General features: G+C 43.5%; 1 protein-coding gene across 12 annotated transcripts in view; it reads left to right on the forward strand.

Annotated features, from left to right (window-relative positions):
• The window catches only part of LOC147900692 (serine/arginine-rich splicing factor SR30-like), a 66,376-nt gene extending 51,712 nt beyond the window's left edge, over positions 1-14,664 (forward strand). For 8 of the 12 annotated variants that reach the window (XM_087375465.1, XM_087375466.1, XM_087375463.1 and 5 more), the window contains 4 exons: positions 13,221-13,382; positions 13,538-13,565; positions 13,676-13,756; positions 13,857-13,976. In XM_087375465.1, the coding sequence (XP_087231591.1) occupies positions 13,221-13,382; positions 13,538-13,565; positions 13,676-13,756; positions 13,857-13,940 (355 nt within the window). In that variant the 3' untranslated portion in view covers positions 13,941-13,976. Of the gene's footprint in view, positions 1-13,220; positions 13,383-13,537; positions 13,566-13,675; positions 13,757-13,856; positions 13,981-14,025 lie in introns of those variants that run through there. The other 4 variants (XM_087375462.1, XM_087375461.1, XM_087375458.1 and 1 more) reach the window with 3 other exon arrangements.
• The last annotated feature ends 6,833 nt before the right edge of the window (positions 14,665-21,497 follow it).

A 21,497-nucleotide genomic window follows, 5' to 3' on the forward strand; every position in this document is an offset into this window, starting at 1 on the left:
CTCAAATACCGCAGTCCAAAAGTGACCGGTAAACCTGACATCTCTGTCTGACACTATGGATCTAGGCAATCCATGCAGACGAAAAATATGTCTAATAAACAAATCCGCTACTTGCGGGGCACTAACAGACTCTCTAGTCGGAATGAAGTGAGCCATCTTGGTTAGACGATCAACCACCACAAGGATAGAATTATATCCTCCTTGTGTCGCAGGTAACCCTACAATAAAGTCCATGGAAATGCTCTCCCACTTACTTAGTGGTATTTCCAAGGGCTGTAAAAGTCCGGGTGGCTTCACCCGCTCGGCCTTACTTACTTGACACGAGAAACACCGTGTCACATATTCATGAATATGCTTTTTCATCTTTGGCCAAAAGAAATCTCGCTTCACGAGATCATATGTCTTCTCGACTCCTGGATGTCCCGCACACGGGCTATCATGGCATTGTCGAATGACTCTCTGCCTGAGATCATTCTGACCAGGTACTACAACCTTGCCATTTCTAACTAGCATACCATCCCTTATGGTATATCTTGCATAAGTTTGGCCTTTTCTGGATGCCAGGTCATCCTTTTCACTTTCCCCGGGTTTTAACACATGAGCCTTAGGCCATAAGCTCTGGACAAACTCGTCCACCTTCTGAATTTCTCTGATCTCGGTCATTAGAGCACTCTCTAATACCGTGAAACTCAGGTTGTGCATAATGCGAGACAACGCATCAGCTATCTTATTGTCTTTTTCTCTTCGGTACCGAATCGTTAGATTAAACTCCTGCATGAGCTCTGCCCACCTAGCTTGGCGGCCCCTCAAGTCAGGCTGTTTACAGAAATGTTTCAGAGTATCATGATCCACATCCACATAAAACTCTGAACCATACAGATAATGCCTCCATGTTTTCAAAGCATGGATAACAGCGTACAACTCCAATTCATGAGTTGGCCAATTCCTTTGAGAGGGAGAAAGCTTCTTGCTTTCAAAGGCTACTGGCCTTCCCTCTTGAAGGAGGACTGCTCCTACCGCAATGCCACTTGCATCGGTTTCTAGGAACAACGGTTTCTGGGGATCAACTATTTTTAACACCGGTCCTGAGACCACAGCTTGTTTTATGGTGTTAAAACTTTCCTGTTGATTCTGTCCCCAAATAAAAGGTACTTTATCTGAGGTCAGATCAGTCAATGGCGATACTATTCCGGAATATCCTTTGATATGCCTTCTATAAAACTGGACAAATCCCAAGAACGATCGCAACGCGGTCAGACTCTGAGGGATTGGCCAAGTTAGTATCGCAGCCACTTTCTTCGGATCCATTTCTACCCCCTGTGGAGTAATTATGAACCCTAAATACTCAAGCCTAACCATACACAGTATAGTTTTCTTTTTATTCACATAAAGACTGGCTTTCCTCAAAGTACTGAACACTATCCTTAAGTGTTCACGATGTTCAGTAAGACTTTTACTGAATATCAAAATGTCGTCAATAAAATGTACTACGAACTTTCCGATATACGGTCGTAGTAAGTCGTTCATAAGCATGACGAAGGTCGCTGGAGCATTGGTAAGTCCGAAGGGCATTACCAAAAACTCATAATGACCAAACCTGCTTCTAAAAGCGGTTTTATGCACATCCTCGGCTCTAATCCGGATCTGATGGTAGCCGCACTTAAGATCTATCTTGCTGAAAATCACGGCTCCATGTAGTGCATCTAGCAAATCATCAATCCGAGCCATCGGATACCTGTGCTTAACAGTGATATTATTCAATGCTCTATAATCTATACAGAGGCGAAACGTATCATCCTTTTTCCTCTTTAATATCACTGGTGAAGCAAAAGGTGAGAAACTTGGTTGAATCTGCCCCAACTTGAGGTATTCTTCCAGTTGCCTACGCACCTCCGCTTCTTCAGTAAAACTCATTCTATAGGGAGGTCTATTTACAGGTTCTGCCCCCGGGATCAGTTCAATCTTATGCTGAACATTCCGCTCTGGAGGTAACCCATAAGGTAGTTCATCCCTAAAGCATTCAGAGAACTCCTCTGTTATAAGATTAGCCAGCTTGGCCATCTCACCACTTTGCGTAACATCAGTGCTAGCCGAAGACTCATCCACCGGCTCTACCGATGCGGTGCAAAGGTATAAAAACTCTACTTGAGCCTTTTTGATTTCCATCACGGAAACCAACGGTCCCTGAGGTATATCTCTTTCACCTCGCAAGACATAAAGCACATCATTCATCTTGAATTGATATACGTGCTTTTTCCAATCAATGGCTGGATTCTTCCTAGAATGCCACGCCATTCCCAGGGCTATATCCGCATGAGCAAGCTTGGTCATTTCAAAATCAAGCTTCTCAGTATAGTCCTGAATCCGAAGCTCCAACTGGGTAACCCTTTGGTCCCATACTTCAGTTGAACTTCCGTCTGCCATCCTGACTGTGTACGCATAGTCAGATGGACTTGTCTTCAATTTCAGCCTCTTCACGAGCTTGGAGTTAATCACATTGTGAGTTGACGCTGAGTCAAACAACACAATGACATTATGATTGGCCACTTGCCCTTTCATTTTGATTAGCTCCGTATCATTGAAGGCTGTATACCCCGTTGCTGCGGGCTTAGATAGGATGTTATCAGGTGCACTCGTCACTAACTTAGTAACAGACACACAGAACAAACAAGGTACTAACCTCTGAGAAGATCCCGCTAGCTGAATCTGCATCTCTTCTGCTCTGGGACTTCCCTGCATCTCCACGTCGCACTCTGAGATCACCATCTCAGCCATCCGACGATCTTTATTACGTGGACAATCTCTCCACTGATGAGGTTGAAGGCAACCAAAGCATAAACCTTCTCTCCTCGCTTTTTCCCTTTGTTCCGGGTTCAAGGGAGACTTAGACCAAGCCCGGGCTGCCATTGGAGTTACTTTTCTCTTCACTCCAATGGTGGTACTTGGTTTAGGAGTTTCAGCCGGTCTCGCCTGCTTGGCTTGACCACTCGGCTGCGAACCACTCCCTTTACTAGTCCACTTCTTCTTAAACCCAGATTTCTTCGGATACCCATACTGGGTTCCGACCTGTGCAAACCCACTTGGCTTGCTGCCCTTGGCATCCTCGTAGTTCAAGGCTATAGCTATTGCATCATCTAGCGTGTTCGCGTACTTAGCCCGAACTTCCATTTTTTATTCGGTCATTCAATCCAAATATGAAATCTTTCACTTGGATTGATTGAGGCAGGGGTTCGTCAACCTTCATTACACTCTCTCGAAACTTATCAGTGTATTCTGCCACTGATAAATTTCTCTGACGCAGGTTCCTATATTGATCCCAAGCTCGGGATGCCTCGTCAGGAGGTAAGAAGTGTTTCCTGAACTCTCTTTTAAACCCCTCCCAGGTAGTGGATGCTATGCCATCCTTTTGTTGTTTAATCCACCACCGATCCGCTGCCTCACTAAACATGTGGGTGGCCTCGCGGATCTTTTTGATGTCATTTCTGATCTCACAAATGGCGAACGCCTCGTCCCATTTGTGTAGCCAGGTCTCAATGACATCGGAGCTACGGTCGTTCATCCGACCAGAATACTTTTCCGGTCTGTAATTGGCAATAATGGGCACTTTAGCCTTCCTAGGCTCGACCGTATAGACACTAGACTCCGGTTCCATTGGAGCCTTTCCCTTCTCCTCTCGAGAAGGTCTGGCAGACATACTATGTATCGCTCTCCTAAGCTCGGACTGCCCTGCATTAGCTTGTAATTGCTGCGCTAACAACTGTTGCAAGGCATCTTCCAGCAATGCAATTCTGCCAGATAAAGTGTGAGCTACTGGGCGCGATCCCTGCTGGGTCGGCCGGACTCCTGATTCACCAGGGTCCCTCCTGGAAGCCCCTTCTTCTGCTTCCATTTAGTTCAATAGGTGTTTTGTTTTGGGGTTTTTTTTTTTTTTTTTTTTTATAACACACCCCTAGAACACTGTAATCACAAGCTGACACAATTCAGGGTACTGACACTCTGAACACCATTCCCTATACTAGGGAATTCCTGCAATCCCTTATGCACACTGACCAGGCATTTGATAGATGCATAACCCAAATAGCGCTTTTCCCTATACTAGGGAATTTTCTGCAAACTGATTCTGATCGGAGCACGCATGCATACACACAAGTATAGTAACCGTAAACTCCTCTATACTAAAACAACAAACTGTATAATCAAACTGAAATTTTATAGTGAAGGAAAGTTCGATGCTCCCTGGAAACTCCACGCAATCCGAGTCCCCGAAGACTGTAGCCTCCACGAATGATCTGCTTGCACTGATACAACCTTTTTCCCTTCTGTTTGGAATGTGTCGCAGCCTGCACGTACGGCCTGCTGGCAGTTCTAACAAATCATCCCTACGCTGATGATGCTACAGCAAGAATAAATTATGCTTGAACAGGTTATGCTTTAGTCGGAGTAGTTTGCAGGGATTTCCCTACTGTATGCGCGCCAGAGAAACAGTCGACTGCTGTTACCAACTGTTCTCCACGGGTTCCCCTCCGTCAGGTCCGATCAACTATACCAAGTGCGGGAGGGCTACACTCAGACCCCTCGTCGTCACGTCATCGTAGTTCATCGCATGGAGGTAAGAATCAACGGAACCCTCCTGCGCTCTTCCTCTATTATTTCGTCGAGTCAACTGCGTATCCCATTCCAGGTCTTCCGTTGATCCGTCGTCAATCACCGACTGCCCACGTCGTTCATAGGTCAGCGCCCTTACGATGGATATCACCTATTACGTATCGCCTATTACGTAAGACGTGTCCCCATTGGACTCTCCAATTCCATTCATCGACAGCTCCGACCACTCCCCCGGACGACGTGCACACAAGTCCTTCACGAGCTCACGCGACGACCAGCCAGCCTTCAACTTTGCCGCTCACTGGCCGCTACATCAATCGAAGTCTCCCCTGGTACTTTCCGCTGACCAGCGTCACCTCTTTCTCTCAACCTTGGGCCTGTCTGCGTCGATTCACCGCAGCACGTCACCCTTCCACGTGAGCGCCGTTCATTTGCGCTGCTCCCAAGTCTTACCCCTACACAACCCGTCGCTCTGATACCAAATATTACAGATTTCTCTTTCCTAGCCGCTACTGCTGATCACGGGAGTAGCACCTCTCTTGTCCACCCAGCCAAACTGCCAAAACTTCAAGCATAAGAGAGAGAACCATTTCAAAATCACGTAAATCCCAATTCTTCATTCTCTCTCAAGCCTTGACAGACCCCAATTCCCTAGATAGATCTAGATGCCACATGTCATCCATATAGGGCCTTTCTAATGCAACATTTCACCCCTCTCTTGGGATGCATTTAATTCCTTGCCCCTAGGCAACTTCTTTGCACTAGGCCCCTGGTCTCAGATCTATCTAGTCCGGTGCTATCAGCCCTCACCTAGGACCTTGACATTAATCCCTCCCGATCATTTACATAAAGCGAAAGCACATATATTACAAAGATAGATCCTATAAGGGAAATGTCGACTGATTCTTCCGAGGTCATGCTACCTCGGCTAGAGCGTAACAGTGTGCCTATTCGAAGGGGTGTGACCCTTGGAATAGGTGCACCTGTTCATGAGGGGATATGTCCCTATTGTTAAAAGGGGTGCGACCCTGCATGAATAGGTATGTCCATTTGCCCACGATGGGGTATGTCCCATAGTGAGGAGTCGAGACTCGTCACCAAAAGGTGTGTCCCATGGTGGAAAAGGTGCGTCCCTTGGTTTTGGGACAGCCCAAGCACCTGAAAAGACACGATTTTGGTCATGTCCATTCACATCAACTTGTGATGTGAGGGAGATGGAGAGGCCAGGATGACTTTAGGCCGGGTAGGCGTTAAAAAATTTTACGCTCATCCTCTCCATCTCTTCCATGCACAATGTGCACGGATGTCCTCCTAGCGGCAAAAATGTATCAGATTAGCGCTAGAAGGTGGGGGGGCATTTCCTACAGGCAGGAGCGAATTTTTGCTCTGATACCACTGTAAGAAATCCTATATTTACTATATTTAGAAGTGTGCTAAGGAACAAAAAAGAGACTGAGATAGCAGAGAACAAGGAATAATTGTATTGCTTGAATATCTGTAGGGTGGATGTGATTGTCATCCATACAATTGGGCCTCTCTTATATAGAGAGTGAAGAGTCACACACGAAAAGGTGTGTACTCCAAAGGGTATGTGCATGAAGAGGTGTGTATCCCTTGTGAAGGGTGTGACCCTTGATGAGAGGGTACATTACAATAGGAATGTCTCTTCATTAGAATGTCTCTTGTGAAGGGTTATGCCTCATTAGGAAGTGTCCCGTCGAAAGGGCAAGCGTCCCGTCGAAAGGTCATAACCTTCCACAAGTGTCCATTCATTAAACCATCCATAAGTCTAGAAAGAGAAAGGAATACGTCACAGATCGTGACATATATAGTACCTCCTTAGCCCTTTAGACCCCTCTATCTTGCGAACACACCAAATACTAATTATCCTAACCCCCACTAACTTGACCCACTTTTGGCCTTCATTACACCGCCGGAGTGGTCTGCTGGCCTCCCATCACCCAACTGCAGCAAGCAACCCAAATATGCCAGGCAGGGATGCTAGCCAGTCTCCCACACGCTGTCCTCTGCCAAAGATACCGGGCACGCTCGTCTGTGAGGAACTGCCTCATGTGCCTCAATCTTGGTCACTGTCTGTCCAATCCGAAAGGATGGCGAGGTGGGGTCGATCGAGAACGCATGCGGGGCGCCCCCTCCGTGAGCCAAGCTGCCTCTCCGTGCGCTGCGTACTCGCCACTATCCTCAGAGCTGCTGACCAGACCCTTTGTGCTGCCAGGCATCCCCAAAGGCAGCGAGGAATCATCTCTGATGGCATCTGCCATCCACCCTCATCTGCTCCAACCAAGGGCCAATGGGTAATCCCCCGTGTGCTACCCTCCAAAAGAAGTAGGAAATCTTCCGTGGGCGCAAGCTGGACTAGAGGCGTGACCAGAACCGAGGAATAATCTCCCTGGGGACCTTGCTGCCTAGATATGGACAACTGTGACTACAAGACTCCTATGTCCTCATGGCACCTTTAAAACACAGTTAGCGTGCATGCTCTCCTAGAAGTTCAGTGGGCTGCGTAGTGATGCCCTGCAAACATGGACAGCCAATGGTAAGGCAGTGTGTGCTCCTTGAGGCTTGAACCTTGATTCCTCTGATAGTGCAGTGCATCGCTCTTACCCTTCCTGTGCCTGACTGCCACGTCACACTGCTGCAGTCTGCAACCATTTCTTGCCTGCCCCGACCTGCAGATCTGCTCCAATCTGCACCTCTCTCCTGCGCAGACATCTGTTGTCTGCAGATCGGCTCCAGCCAGCTGCCAGCTGCCTTTGCTGCTTGTTCTGTCCTGGTACCTGCCCCAAAGCTGTGGGCCCTTCTGCTCACGGTCAGGGCTAGTCAGCAGCCTGTCTTGCTGTTTATTACATGGCATCCTGCATACCCCGTGGCAGTCCCTTTCCCTGTCCATGTGACATCTGCTGGTACACCTCCCCCATTTCCTCCTCATTTGGGGGCTCACAGGCGGGGAGGCAACCCTGATAATCCCAACACACCTGACAGGCCAGCCAAACTAGCTGCCCTGCTGAACACATGTCTGCTGTTAAGCCAACAAACCAGCAGGTCAAGTCAACCTGACCAGGTCGTGTCTGGGTACAGGGTTGTCGGGTCTGTGAACAGACCAGTCGGCTGCTGATCAGGTCAATTCTGACGCTGGTGGGCTGTTCAGGTCGGCCTGAACCCTGTCCACTCCAGCCCTATAAAAAAGGGCCTATATGCTACGGTCCGCTGAAGCCCTCTTTGAGGCACGCAGAAGCCCATCTACCCCGGCCCCCATCATATGGCTGAAGTTTGCCCCACATCCGAGTTTTTTTTTTCTCCACATGTGTGGATGAATAGACTGAGGTGATTTTGGCAGCTATTGTACTGTGTTGTACATTCGGCACACCTTTATGAGTTCATCTACAGCAAACTGTTTGGGTGAAGTTCAAATCGCTTTTCTTTTCCACTGCGTACAAGTGCTACATAGCAAGCACTTATTATCTCTGACACTAGTTAATGTTGCCTACACAATTTCACCGCAAAGTCTGTCCCTACTCAACACTTCCCCAATCTAAAGCTCAGATCGCTTGCATGTCTGTTACAGACTCTAAAGTTAGAACCTAAAAGGTTACTCGTGAAAGTAAGATTGATATTAAATTCACACATTCTTTCTCTTATCCACTATTGCAAGGACATTATATATCTACAAATTGTATTAGCTATGCTATACTACGGCTAGTGCGGGTTCGTTTTCCAACACTATTTACTAGTATGGAAATGGGTACACCAACTCCCTACCTTATTAATTGTGGCCTTGGCAATCACCTGGTGCTCATAGAATACAACAAAAGGTCCCACACTGAAGTTTGCTGCGTACATCATCTCTATCCTCAATGAAGAGCTGAATCTAGTTGACTATAGAGGCCATGGCTGGTACGCTGGCTGCAGAGATGCAAGCCTGGACAGGCTGTTGTGAGGGCTGAATTGCTGAAATGGGCTAGGACTATTTGAGCCATGTACTGCATGATTCTCCTTTGAATGATCTATGTGGCTGAGGCTAGGCTGTATGGCAGCGCCCTGAGATGTTTTGACTTGGCTGAAGTATAGGCCCATGGGCCTGTAGCATGCCCATGACAACTCAAGGTTGAGATCCCAAGAACTCAATCCCAGAAACAAAATCATTTTGCCATTGACTCATGACAAGACAGAAAAAAAGGGAGGGAAGACTTTCTTCCCACTACTCCAGACCCGTAGTTGTTCACACTGACATGGAACAAGGGATCTCACAAGCTCTCCCTCACAAGATACATCAACTCAGCCCTGGACTCATCTATCAGCTTTGATACCATGTTGAGTAGTGTGGATGAACTCATACACTCACAACAGAAGAGAAAAAAACTTGCTTGCCATATAGATGGTACACCTTCTGTATTATCAACATGATACAATAAATAAGATACCTAATAGGGACGCCCTGACTCCATAAGGACATATTCACACTAGACCCTAGGTCCCATAAGAGTGCAACATGTACACATATGTGCACACATACCAAAAATAGCTCCCTTGATCATGTAGCTTGATGCGACAACTCTAATCATTGATGAATGCAGAGTATAACATGATCAAGAATGAGTAATCACAAAGGACATACGCATCATGACGCGTGCGCACAAAATTAATATTTTATGCCCATTGGTCTCCTCAACCCATAGAAAGGAATAAGATGATGAATTTTATGACGAAGCAACCGAAGGCCCATGAAGCTTGAGGCCTTTTAGAAACATAAAACTGAGGGGGGATGCATAATGCTCTTGCCCTTGGACGAACACACAACCAAGAAAATAGCAAGGGCAGTGCTCTCTCTTGTGAATGCAGCACCTGTTTCTGAAGGCAAGCGATAGAAGGCTAAACCTCTGCTGGGTATGGTTTTTCATGTTCTGCGGGGAATGTGTAAGGTTTTACTGAGGCTTATAAGATGCTCATTATCATTTTGGAGGCATGTTGAAATTAAATGTTTTCAAAGTTTGGCCTCCTCGATGTAGCCATATTTTTCTTCAAACCATGAATGAAGTTCACAAAACTGAAATTGAATAAATTTCAAAATTAGACAAGGTTTGATATGCAAGTCTTCATTCTCCTATACAAGGCCAGGTCGCATCCAAAGCCCCTTAGTCATATACATAGATGCAGCTTTGTAAGAAAATACCTTATGCTCTTCCCTTTCATCAAGCATGTCATTCCAGGGGTGATCCTCTTGACATAACTATTGAGTTCAAGGGTTGGGTAACCCAAGCTGGGGTTCGCGGGCACAGGGCTGTATTAGGTAGGGTTAGAGAAGGCACGCATCTTTTTTTATCAAGGAGGATCTCCCTTATTTTTTAGTATGTATTGGTGAAATTAGGTGCTACTTCTTGAGACCTTCTTGCTCTAGATGCCAATACTTTTTCCCATTGGCCCTTTGATATCAACAATGAGATGTTTATATATATGCTAAGAAAGAAAGAAAGAAAGAAAGTTTATTAATAACCACTGGAGACCTAAAAAGGTCTATGGGACAAAAGAGACCTGCTTATACATCAGTACAGAGACGGCCATAGGCAACCTCCCTGGGAGTATCATCAGATTCCTCCAAAAAAACAAAACACATAGAACATAAAACATAAAAGGAACTAAGTACTAGGCTATGGAGTGGCCATTACATCAGTTTAAGACTGAGGGTCTTTAGATTTTGTCTTAAATTCTCTAATCACTGCAAGACCGTCACAATATACTGCCCATTTTCCTACTTCCCTGGCTGCCCGAACCTTAGCAAGCTCGGTAGCTTTGTTCTTCAGTTGGGTTCTTGTAAGCTCCTCAACAATCCATATCTTTGTCCCCTTCAGCTTATAGGATTGTCGTAGAATCCTCTTCTTGAGTGTCTTCAAGTTAAAGGTGATGACAACGTGTCCATTCCTAGGCGATAAATAAACTCGGGAAGACTCCTCTTCATCATCATTCTTGTCATCAGTTGGGCTTGCTGACCAATCAATGGCCGGGACTGCTGCCTTGATTCTGTCGATTGCCTCCTCGAAAGTGACTCTTCACTCTCTATATAAGAGAGGCCCAATTGTATGGATGACAATCACATCCACCCTACAGATATTCAAGCAATACAATTATTCCTTGTTCTCTGCTATCTCAGTCTCTTTTCTGTTCCTTAGCACACTTCTAAATATAGTAAATCTAGGATTTCTTACAATATAGGTACCATCCTCTCATGTACAAGGATACTTTTGATGTGACATCTAATCCTATCTATGCTTCCACATCCTTCCTCCCACCTGCTCCCTCTCACCCTCTCTCTCTCTCTCTCTCTCTCTCTCTCTCTCTCTCTCTCTCTCTCTCTCTCATGCATCAATACCTAATAGAGGTGCAGCAAATGCAACCTGATAGGCTGCCTCATAAAGCATGGAATGCCAGCACAAAGCTTCAAAAGAACTACAAAAGTAAGGTCATCTGCACAGGATGGGCAACCGACATAAGAAAATGGTTCAGCAGATGGAAAGTGGAGGCATATTTGACCATGCCGCCTGAAAAGGTCAACATGCAAGAGTTTCAACTGTCTTTACTGAGCACTTTGCGGAATCACTGGTTGAGAAGTGAAAAGAGGGTAAAGCTGGAATATTACCAAGACAACATAAATCCCACATGTTGATCTACATACATGTCCATAGAGACTCGTGCTCAATCTTATATTAGCACACCTATCCCCCTTATATATCGCAGAAACATCGCCAGGTTCCGTACCAGATCTCATACATTTGCCATTGAGCATGGAGCTTGGATACACCAGCCCAGACATGCTAGTGTCTATACCCTTTGTGACATGCAGACAGTTGAGACGGAGGCACATGTAGCTCTACAGTGCCCCCGATATGCACATATCAGGGAGGACTACCAGCAGATACTGGGGGACTCCGCTCAGTTGACATCAGTTCTCTTCATTGCCTCTCCGGCAGCATTGGGATCTTTTGTCACTCGTCTTTTTACGTGTCGTCAGGAACTCAGACTCCTGACCCCTCTCCTTGAGGAGACTCTTTTTACATTGTATCGAGACGGGTCCCATGGGTCATTTTTTGGCCCCCCGAGGACGCTAATAAATTCTACTTCTACTTCTACTTCTCTCTCTCTCTCTCCTACCGCATTCTCTCACTCCTGCCCCTCCTCTTCCCCCTTTTTCCCTATCTCTCTTTCCCTTCTGCTCCTCTATCCCCTTTCTCCAAATCTGTCCCTGTCCCTTTTCTCCAGGCGGCCACTCTAGTTGCCATCTTGTAGGACATCATCTACACTCTGCATGTTGTTTGGGAGCGTGGGACTTTGGGATCTAGAGCAGCTGCTGAAAGGCGCGCGTGCTTCTGCAAGGCATGGCCTGCAGGCTCCTTCTATGTTCTCACGGAGAGAGGCATCTGCTGGTTGTATAGTCCGCCATTGTGGTTGTGAGCCCGTGTTCCAGAGACTCTCTGGGCGGTATGCTGGGAGCTCAGGAAACAGTATGGCCCCTTCAGGGCGTCTGTTTTTTCCTTTTTCCCTTGATCAGCACCTTTGGTTTTACTGATTTGTAAGGTGGTTTTTATCAAGCATTAATAGAAGTTCCTCAGATTTGTCTTATATGTCAACTGTAAATGGATGAACTTGGATGATAGTTTTTCAATGACGTTCTTGCAGTCTTCGTTCTCTTGAACCTGTGTCTCTAGTGCAGGCTGTGACCACATTTATGTCACTGTAGGGAGACATCTTGGAGATGTAACATAGATAGGCCTAACTTGTACAAGAAGTAGACAATCGAGCTGTCAGATTTACTTTTTCCAGAGAAACATGTGACACAATGCCAGACTTATGTGATGATTTGAGATAGCTGCATGGATTTAATGTAGTCAGGTAACCCTGAAATGGCTTTTTTGGAAGAGGAGCAATCACCCCCTCGGTTGGTCGCCTCTCCTTTGCTCATCAAAACGAAATTAAAAACCACTCAAAATCGGATGTCCTCTTGTTGGGAGGCGGAGGCAATCAGATTCGTCTTATATATCAAGTGCAAATGGAGGGTTAGCTAGTGTGACCTTGGTTGCTAGTTTTCCAATGATGTTCTTGCACAGTCTTAATTATATATTTTCCTTCTTGTTCTCGTCAACCTGTATCTCTTTGCTTCCCACGACTTCATTTGTGGTGGGGCATGAAGGTTAATGTATCTGCAGTGTTTTTCAACTGGGCCTATCATAATTGAATATATGGAGTAAAACCACTCAGAAGTGGGCGTCCTCTTGTTTGGGTTATATGTGAAGTGCAATTGGAGGATGTGGCTAGTGTGACTTTGATTGCTAGTTTTTCAATGATCGTGCACAGTCTTAGTTACGTTTTCTCTTCAATCGTATCTCTTTGTGGTTGGGCATATAGTTTAATGTGCTCATTCACAGTGTTTTTCAACCTGCTCCATCATAATTGAATATATGGCCTAGCAATGTTCAGTTGTCCGGTTTGATTGCGTTTACAAGGTATGCAAGCAAGGATTGCCACGCTCGAACATCTATAGAAGCAACATGGAAATATGGCTATATTTTGCGTAGTAATACGTGATCCTGATGGTTTTGTTGCAGCCGGGCCCGTAGCAGAAGTCTGTCATATTCTCGATCAAGATCTCGATCAAGGTATGCTTCTCTGTCCAGGTCTCGATCCAGATCCGAATCACAATCATGGGCAGGATCCTATGGTCGTTCTGTGTCACCGCGCTCTCGATCAAGATCCCTGTCTCCCTCTAGGTAATCTTTCAAGTATCTGTTTGCATAAAGTATAATTTTGTGTTGAATATTGGGTATTCAATTCTTGGATTGCATACCTCAAGTTTAAATTGTATGCAATAGCTTGATGAATGGAAGCATTCAATGGATTGAATGGTTCTGTATTTGTTATGCAGGTCCTTGTCAGGGTCGCCCCCTGTAAAGGTATTGAGGCTTTTTGTTTGAGTTTTAACATAATCTTGAGGTTTTGATAATTCATACCTGAAAAGTTTGGCAAGACCTTATAAGCATATGCCGGCTTTAATTCTCTGCAGCATTCAAGGCGTTACAGCCGTTCTCGGAGTCGAAGCAGGAGTTATGGCCGATCTCACTCTCCATCTAGCTCACCTTCACCGGTATGTTGGTAAAATTTATGTCTAGTGTTGGTGGTGATAGCCCTGTATGTGATATCCCCTCTGTACTTTTACAGTCTTCATGTTTTGTTTGGAATTTCAGAAAAGGAGTCCAAGTGAATCAAATTGTTGGAGTGCTAGTGCAAGACCTGAGGCTAATGTAAAGTCTAGCCTAAAAAGAATGTAATGCTATACAAAGATTAGTAATCTCTTTCCTTGATAAAAAGGCTCACACCATCTGGCGTGTTTGTGTCACGATTGCCGTGTCCCAGGGTAAAGCTGCAAGGCGGAGTTATTCTATGGCCTCAGAAGATGACTAAAGCTGGCAACGGAGGAGGAACATATCTCAGAATTGTTGAAGATGTATCTTTTACAATTAATTATACTCAGGCATAGCATTCTGTAGGCATATAGTAATGTGAGCCATGTGGTCTTGCTGCTGCTACTCTGAACTTCAGCGTTCCCTCGATTGTCGTATGCTTTTGCTTTATTTGTAGTATAAGTGGAGAGATTTAACGAGCTCATGGCGCGGGGTTATCATGCTTGTTCATTTAGATGTGATATGCTTGCGAGACAGGTTTGCTGGTCAGTATTGGAGAGTATTGGTGCTCTTTCCATATACTACTCAGAAACTGGAGCTTTTGGTGAGGATAAGCTATTGGTACGGTGTAGTCTGTACAGGGACGTATCTTGCCAGGGGTGCCATGTTAAACAGAACCATGTGTGTATGCAGGGAAGGGCGCAAATAGTTTTATATTGACTCGAAGAATTTTTGTGCTGTAGTATGAGTTATGATACCATACAAGGGAGGGTTATTTGCAGTTGGTGTATTTTGCTTCCTTGCATGGAATTCTTTCCTATCAGAGGTGTAAACTCTGCATTAAGGAAGCATTTGTCATCTGCTGGGTTCATTCTTAGCCTAGTTGGTTGGCTATCCATTGTTGTGACATACTAATCCTTAAAAATAAGTCAAAGAGTGCTTATTTTGTTGGAATAAGCATCTTTCTTGCGCCGAGTTCAATGGGTGTAAACTCAGCAGAAGTAAGCATTTTCTTGTGCTGGTTCTATTTTTAGCCTAGTCCTTTCATGCATGCTTTCTTGGTTGGCTGTGTATTGTTGAGAAATACTAAGCCTTAAAACCAGTCAAAGGGCCCACTTTTAGGTGGAAGTGCTCATCATTTATAGAACGTGAAGTTACTCCGCTAACATATGTAAAAAATGACACAGCTCACAAGGAACAAATTTCTCTATTGACTTTGCTGGTGCCATATCCTTGGTCTAATCTTTTATGTATGCTATCTCGATCAAACCTTTATTGTTGACAGAAACCTTTATTGTTGACAGGTACAAGGCTTGAAAGTTAGTCAAGTGGTCCCATTGTAGTGGTTGAAGCGCTCATCATTTTAACTAGACATTACTTTATTCCACCTGTACATGACTTAATTCCCCCTTGTAGGCACTGCTGTCCTTGTAGACGAATTTGTTGATTGTTGATTGACTTCAGTCAAAGAAAGTTGACTTTGGTAAAAGAGAATTGGGACAAGGGACTAGGATTAGTCTTAGAACTAACCTCTAATGGGTTAAAGTGTTGTAAAATGTTTATTGAGTGTGTAAGACCAAGAAGAGTGTAAAAAGGTCCAAGATTCAAGGAGCAAGTGCCAAAAAGTAGGTCCCACAAGAGCCAAAGCACAAGAATAAGTTGCACCCCACTTTATTAGAGTCAAAAGTTCATAATAGGTGCTTTTTTAAATGGAGAAAAGCAACAAAAGCTATCTTTATTAAAAAGTAGTCTATTCTAGGTTGGAAAGTAGGTCTAGCTTGTGGAAAGGCACAACTGGGCCTAGTCAATAAAGAAAGAGTCCTTGAGCTCTAAGTTGGATTGGAGAATTATACTCAGATTCATGCCCGTGTTGGTACAAAGTTATTCTTCTACAATATAACTATCAAGACTTATAATCAAAAGCTTTTGTCATCAAGACTTAGAATCAGAAGTTTTGGTCAGGTCATCTTCACATCATTCCCTTCAAGGATGTCTCAAAAAAGATTAAGCTTCAAAAGTATAGGGCCGGTTTACAAGAGGCATCTCACCAAAATGTTTCAAGAACTTTGGAATAACAAGCTTTGTATTAATGGCAAGAAGAGAGTTCTTTCTAGATGAAATTCACTATCTTGGTCATATCATCTCCAAGGAGGGGAATTGAAAGGATCCCACTGAGATTAATGCCATATAGGAATAGCTAGAAGTAGGTAGTGTCTTGGGACTTTGCTCCTACTATAGACGATTCGTTAGACACTTTGTTGATATTATAGCCCCATTATATGGTTTGACAAAAAAACTGCAACTTTCATATCGGGAGTGCAGCGATAACTTTCAACACTCTCAAAGAAGCGTTAAATGCTAAGTTGAATCCTTGTTCCAGGCTTACACAAACCTTTTGATGTGGATTGTGATGCATGCGGAGATTGTGTGAGAGCTACTCTTTACTAGGGAGATTGTGTTGTGGCCTACGAGAGTCGAAGACTCTATGATGTAGAGAGGTATATAGGTACTCATGAGAAATAGAAGTTGGTTATAGCTCATGCCCTAACTATTTGGAAGCATATTTCACAGTCAAGATGGATCACAAGAGCCTCAGGTATTTCTTGACATAGACAAAGCTCTTCGAGAAGTAGATGAGGTGGGCAAACTTCTTGTCCATGTTTTGTTTTTAGACTGTCCACACTCCAGGAGCCCAAAACAGAGTAGCGGATGTTTATGTAGAAGGCCCATGCGAGCAACATCACTATAGCTATTCCAAGGACCTCAAGAAATGAAAGATCTTTATTGATTAGATTTGAACTTCGGAGAGTTCATGAAGAACGATCAGCAAGGACAATCATCTAGCTAGTATTCACGCAGGGATGGGTACCTAATGAAAAGGTGATCACCATTTTGTGACCTAGAACATGCAAGGAAAAGTTTTGGAAGAAAGTCATGCCCCTCCATATGCAGGTCGTTGGGGTATTTCTTCTACTACCCAAGCTTTTGTGAGGTGGTTTTTTTGGTTAAGAATGCAAAAAGATATCCACAAGCTCATAGTTGAATGTCTTACATGCCAAAAGTTAAGTACGACATATAAAAGACTCTATGACTCTTAGAGCCGCTTTTGATATCGTAGAGGCCATGGGAGAGTACTGCTATGGATCTTTGATGTTTCACGATCAAAGAATGGGAATGATGTCATATGGACCATAATTGACAGGTGTAGCAAGCAAGCCCACTCAATTCCAATCAAGAAGACTATTAAAGTTGACCATATGGCCAAGTTGTTTATGGTACCTATCTTCAAGCATCATGGGACACCTAATTTGATAGTAAGTGACTGGGATCCAAGAATGACCCATACCCATTTATCATGGAGAGAATTTTTTGATGATATGGGTACAAAATTGGAGTTCTCATCTTCATTGCACCCTTCGACAAATGGACAAGGAGAGAGTGTTAATTCTCATGGTGCTAGACCTATAAAAGTGTTATGTGTCCAAGTAGTAATGTGAGTGGGAAAGTACCTTCCACTAGTGGAATTTGCAGACACCACCACCACTCACGATTGTATAGGAAAAGCCCCTTTTGAAGTAATAATATGGGAGGTGGTTCTAACCTATTATGTAGACCAAGGATGAGACCAAAATGTTTGAGACCTTGATATAGCCTTCTCTCAGGTTCGGAAAACAATCAAAAAGTCAAAGCAAAAGCAAAAGAAAGCTTGTAGATAAGCGATGAACCTCTAAGAAGGAGACTACCTACTCCTTAAAGAAATCTAGACCTAGAAGGATGAAAGGGAACGAAAAGACATACGCCAAGTCATCTCTTAGATACTATAGGCCATTCCGGGTTAGTGAGCCCATAAATGAAGTCGCATTTTGACCAGAGCTACCGGAGACTTGGAAGATTCACAATGCCTTTCACGTGAGTCTTCTAAAGAAGTACCAGGGAGTAGAACCCAATAGAACCAGTTCAAAAAGAGCCACCAGAGGTGGAAGAGATGGTGGCGATCCTCCAACCAAAACAGATGTATATCACTTATAGTGATATAAAAGAAAGGACCTAGAGGCAAGATTACTCGCAGGTACCTTGTCAAGTTCAAGAACTATTAGGCACTCGATGCCAAGTGGGTAGATGAGATTGCTTTTTGGACTATCTTCAAGTTTTACAATTGTATCAAGATACTTTTCAGTTGAGGGCAACATATTAATAGGTGACGGGATGTCACCTATTGAGACTTCTCCTAAGAAATAAAGAGGAATCTTTCTCAGATTGACTTCGCTCTTGGATTTGACTAACCTCTAATGGGTTATACAGTTGGAAAATATTTATTGAACGTGTAGGACCAAGAAGAGTGCAAAAAGGCAAAAAATTTAAGGGGCAAGTGCCAAAAAGCAGGTCCCACAAGAGCCAAAGCAGAAGAATAACTAGCGTCCCACTTTATGAAGGCTCCTAAAAGGAGCTTACTTGGAGAAAATGACTTTTTGTAATGGAGCAAAGCATTAAAAGCTAGATTTATTAAAGAGTAGCCTATTCTAGGCTAGAACGTATGTCTAGCTTTTGGAAAGCCACAAGCTAGGCCTAGTCTATAAAAGAAGAGCCCTTGATCTCTAAGTTGTATTGGATAATAATACTCAGCTTCATGCTTCTCTGTTGTACAAGGTTATTTGATTACAATTAAGAGCTTCGAGAGGGGGCTAGCCCTTCTGTCTGGTCTCTACTCTCCTCTACTAGTTAAGAAAGGTCTTTGAGGGTTATAGAACATCGCATTTTCAATAGGTTGCAATTAAAGACTTGACATTGAACTACGCCTATCACAAATAAACAAAAAGTAATTATTTCTTCTTGTTGATCCACAATCTTGGGTGGTGTACTTAGGTGCTATTTTAGCTGATGATACTAAAGCTTTTACCATAGGCACAATGGGTAATACGCCCATTACGAATGTAGTATGTTGTCTACTGTCGCTTCAACTATAAAAGGTTGTCGTTGGTACATTACAATGCTTTTGATTTGAGAGATAGCTTCTCCTCTCCTTTCTTAAGCCCCATGCTAGGACTTGGCTTGCAGAGTATCCCTTGCCTTATGCTTGGAAGGAATAAGAGATAGATGGGACCACTAAGGGTGTCGATACCTGGGCTCTCTTAAAGAGAGGTGGTTTTTGTCAATTTTTTATTATTATGCATGTTGCTTTTTCTTTTACAATGCAATCAGACAACATGATACATATTGCATGCATGTAATCCAACTATGTATACAAAAGATCCATGCAAGATGTATCATATTGCTTGCTTGTATTGCAATCAGTATGCAACACTGCATCATGTTGCATGGACTCTATATCATGTCGCATGACTTGAATTTATGCATGCATAATAGCTTGCACTCGCCCCTTCTTGAACCTTCACATAGCAAATGTCAAGAGACAAGCCACCTTGTGGTGACAGCACCTAAAGAGGAGGGAAGAGACTTATGACACGAGAGAAGGATCGTGAAGAAGAGGAGCATGCCCATGAAATTTGCAAACATTATGAGCACTTGCAAAGGATTACCACATTTTGCGGTGGTTCTGTGCTTGTCAGACATTATCCAATGCACGTCGCGGGCCAGCCAGTCTTAAGGGCTCGCAGTGGAAGGACACCAAAAGATTGGTGTTCAAGGAAGACATGTTAACCATCTAGCTCATAAATGTAGAGGAAAGCATTTTTGAAGGCGAGGAAGCCAAAAAAGGCAAAGATACTTGGGATTTGGTTCTAAACATATTGAGTGACATGGAAGATGGAAGATCAATGATTGCAGCCACTCAGAGATTCAAGCATGAACACACGATATTTTACATTGATGTATATGGCAAAGGTCTCACCACGAGGATATATCTCTATCTTTACAAAGATGTTATTTTGGACCTTTGTGAAAGGACTCCCAGTAAATTTCTCCTCATACGACAAACGTGTAAACACGCATGTTGCAATAACACAAGAGATGTTCTTAGATACATTGGTGAGAGTAGGAGAGATGGTGTAATTGAAATTGTCGAGGCTTCATAATGAAAACAAAGCACGTTTTGAGGAGAATCCGTAGTTGAATAGCAGGCAGTTTTTGATGCATGTATCGGATTCTACATTACACCTTGCAAGAAGAAGATTCTATTTCACCACTAGATCTCTAACAACATAGTGGTGAGAAAGACTATGCTTCTTACCACTGAATCCATCACTTCTTACCATTGAATCCCTCACTTCTCATAGTGGTGAGAAAGACTATGCTTCTTACCACCACTGAATCCATCACTTGAACCATGCATTGTAGAACAACCCTAAACTAAATCCCTTTAGTGAATCTATTTCATTTGTTAACACTTGAAGAGTTCAAAAATTTACTCTATTGTCATAAAATTTAATCATCAAGGCTATAAGGATCATATTCATTATCATCGTCCTCATCTTGCTTATCATCATTGTGTTTTGGAAGACCAATAAGGTCATTTTCATGCTCCTCTTTCTCATCATCCTCACTACTAGTATCGCCTTCTTCCTCGAGTTCCTCCTCAATTGTTTGGACTACAATGGCAGTTCCTCCCAATGACATCGTATCTCCATTTTGGAGCTTACTGCTCATATTCTGCATCTCTCATGGTAGCAAACATTTAATGATTTAAACAAATACATACAAGGTTCTTATCTTGAACTTCTACGAATCTATTGCTCAAAGTGCTATGGATGTAATTGTAGTGACTCTAATTCTTTTAAACACTTGAGTTGGGGCATTTATGGCACTTCATGAAAAGTGGATGTAGGAGTTCATGATGAGCACCATTTCCACATCCGGGTGTACACTCGATTAGCACTTGTACATTCGTAGATGCAAATAAGTTTTTCTTGTATGGATAAACACCTGGTAAATGTGAGATCCTATGGATAAGATGCTGAAGCTATCTTATGGAATCATTCATGACATTAGGAACCTCTTCGGATCTCATGTCCCACCACTTCACATGCAGAAGATACCAACACTGTATAGTGGACTATGAGCTTTCTCCCATCAATTCTAAAGAAACTCTATGCATAGCTCCGTCTCTACATTGAAGGGTCTTTTTGACATTTTGTTGTTTGGATGCATCGATGGATTTCTAGCAGTGATTGCTTAATCTATGCTCCAAAAGTGCATCCAGGATTTCCTAGTAGGGGCCTTTGAGTTTTGAGCTCTCAATGCAACTAGGATAGTCAATATTGTCCTCATGGAATCCTCACCATAATCATGGTGATGATATCTTAACTTTCATATCATTGCATTCTTATCTAGCTGGTCTATTCTCTAGCTTAGACAGCCATCTTTGGAAAATCTCACAATGGATGGTCTCACTCAAAAAAGTTTTATTTTTTATCAATAAATGAAATCTGTAATGACGCATGCAAAATCTTGTTCATATGGAAAGTTGCAACCATCTAGTAGACTTAATATTGTCTCGAGATGTTGATGCAATCGAATAAATTTCACAGTTTCATGCGCATCACATATAATCTCCTTGAACCATGGTACATGCTTGTACGATTCTTTGATAACTCCAAATTCAAGGTGTGAGTGTAGCATGATGATGCATACAATCAGAGAAACTCTCTTTATAGTAGTCTACTAACACAGCCCATGATAATTTGCACAAGTTTGTTTGGGCCTATGTCCCTTATGGTTTCTGCCAAAATACTTGCTATGTAAACCCTA

Source organism: Dipteris shenzhenensis, chromosome 6, assembly GCF_047967505.1.
Source record: "Dipteris shenzhenensis isolate YYH24624 ecotype China chromosome 6, Dip_SZ_1.0, whole genome shotgun sequence".
NCBI classification, from domain to species: domain Eukaryota; kingdom Viridiplantae; phylum Streptophyta; class Polypodiopsida; order Gleicheniales; family Dipteridaceae; genus Dipteris; species Dipteris shenzhenensis.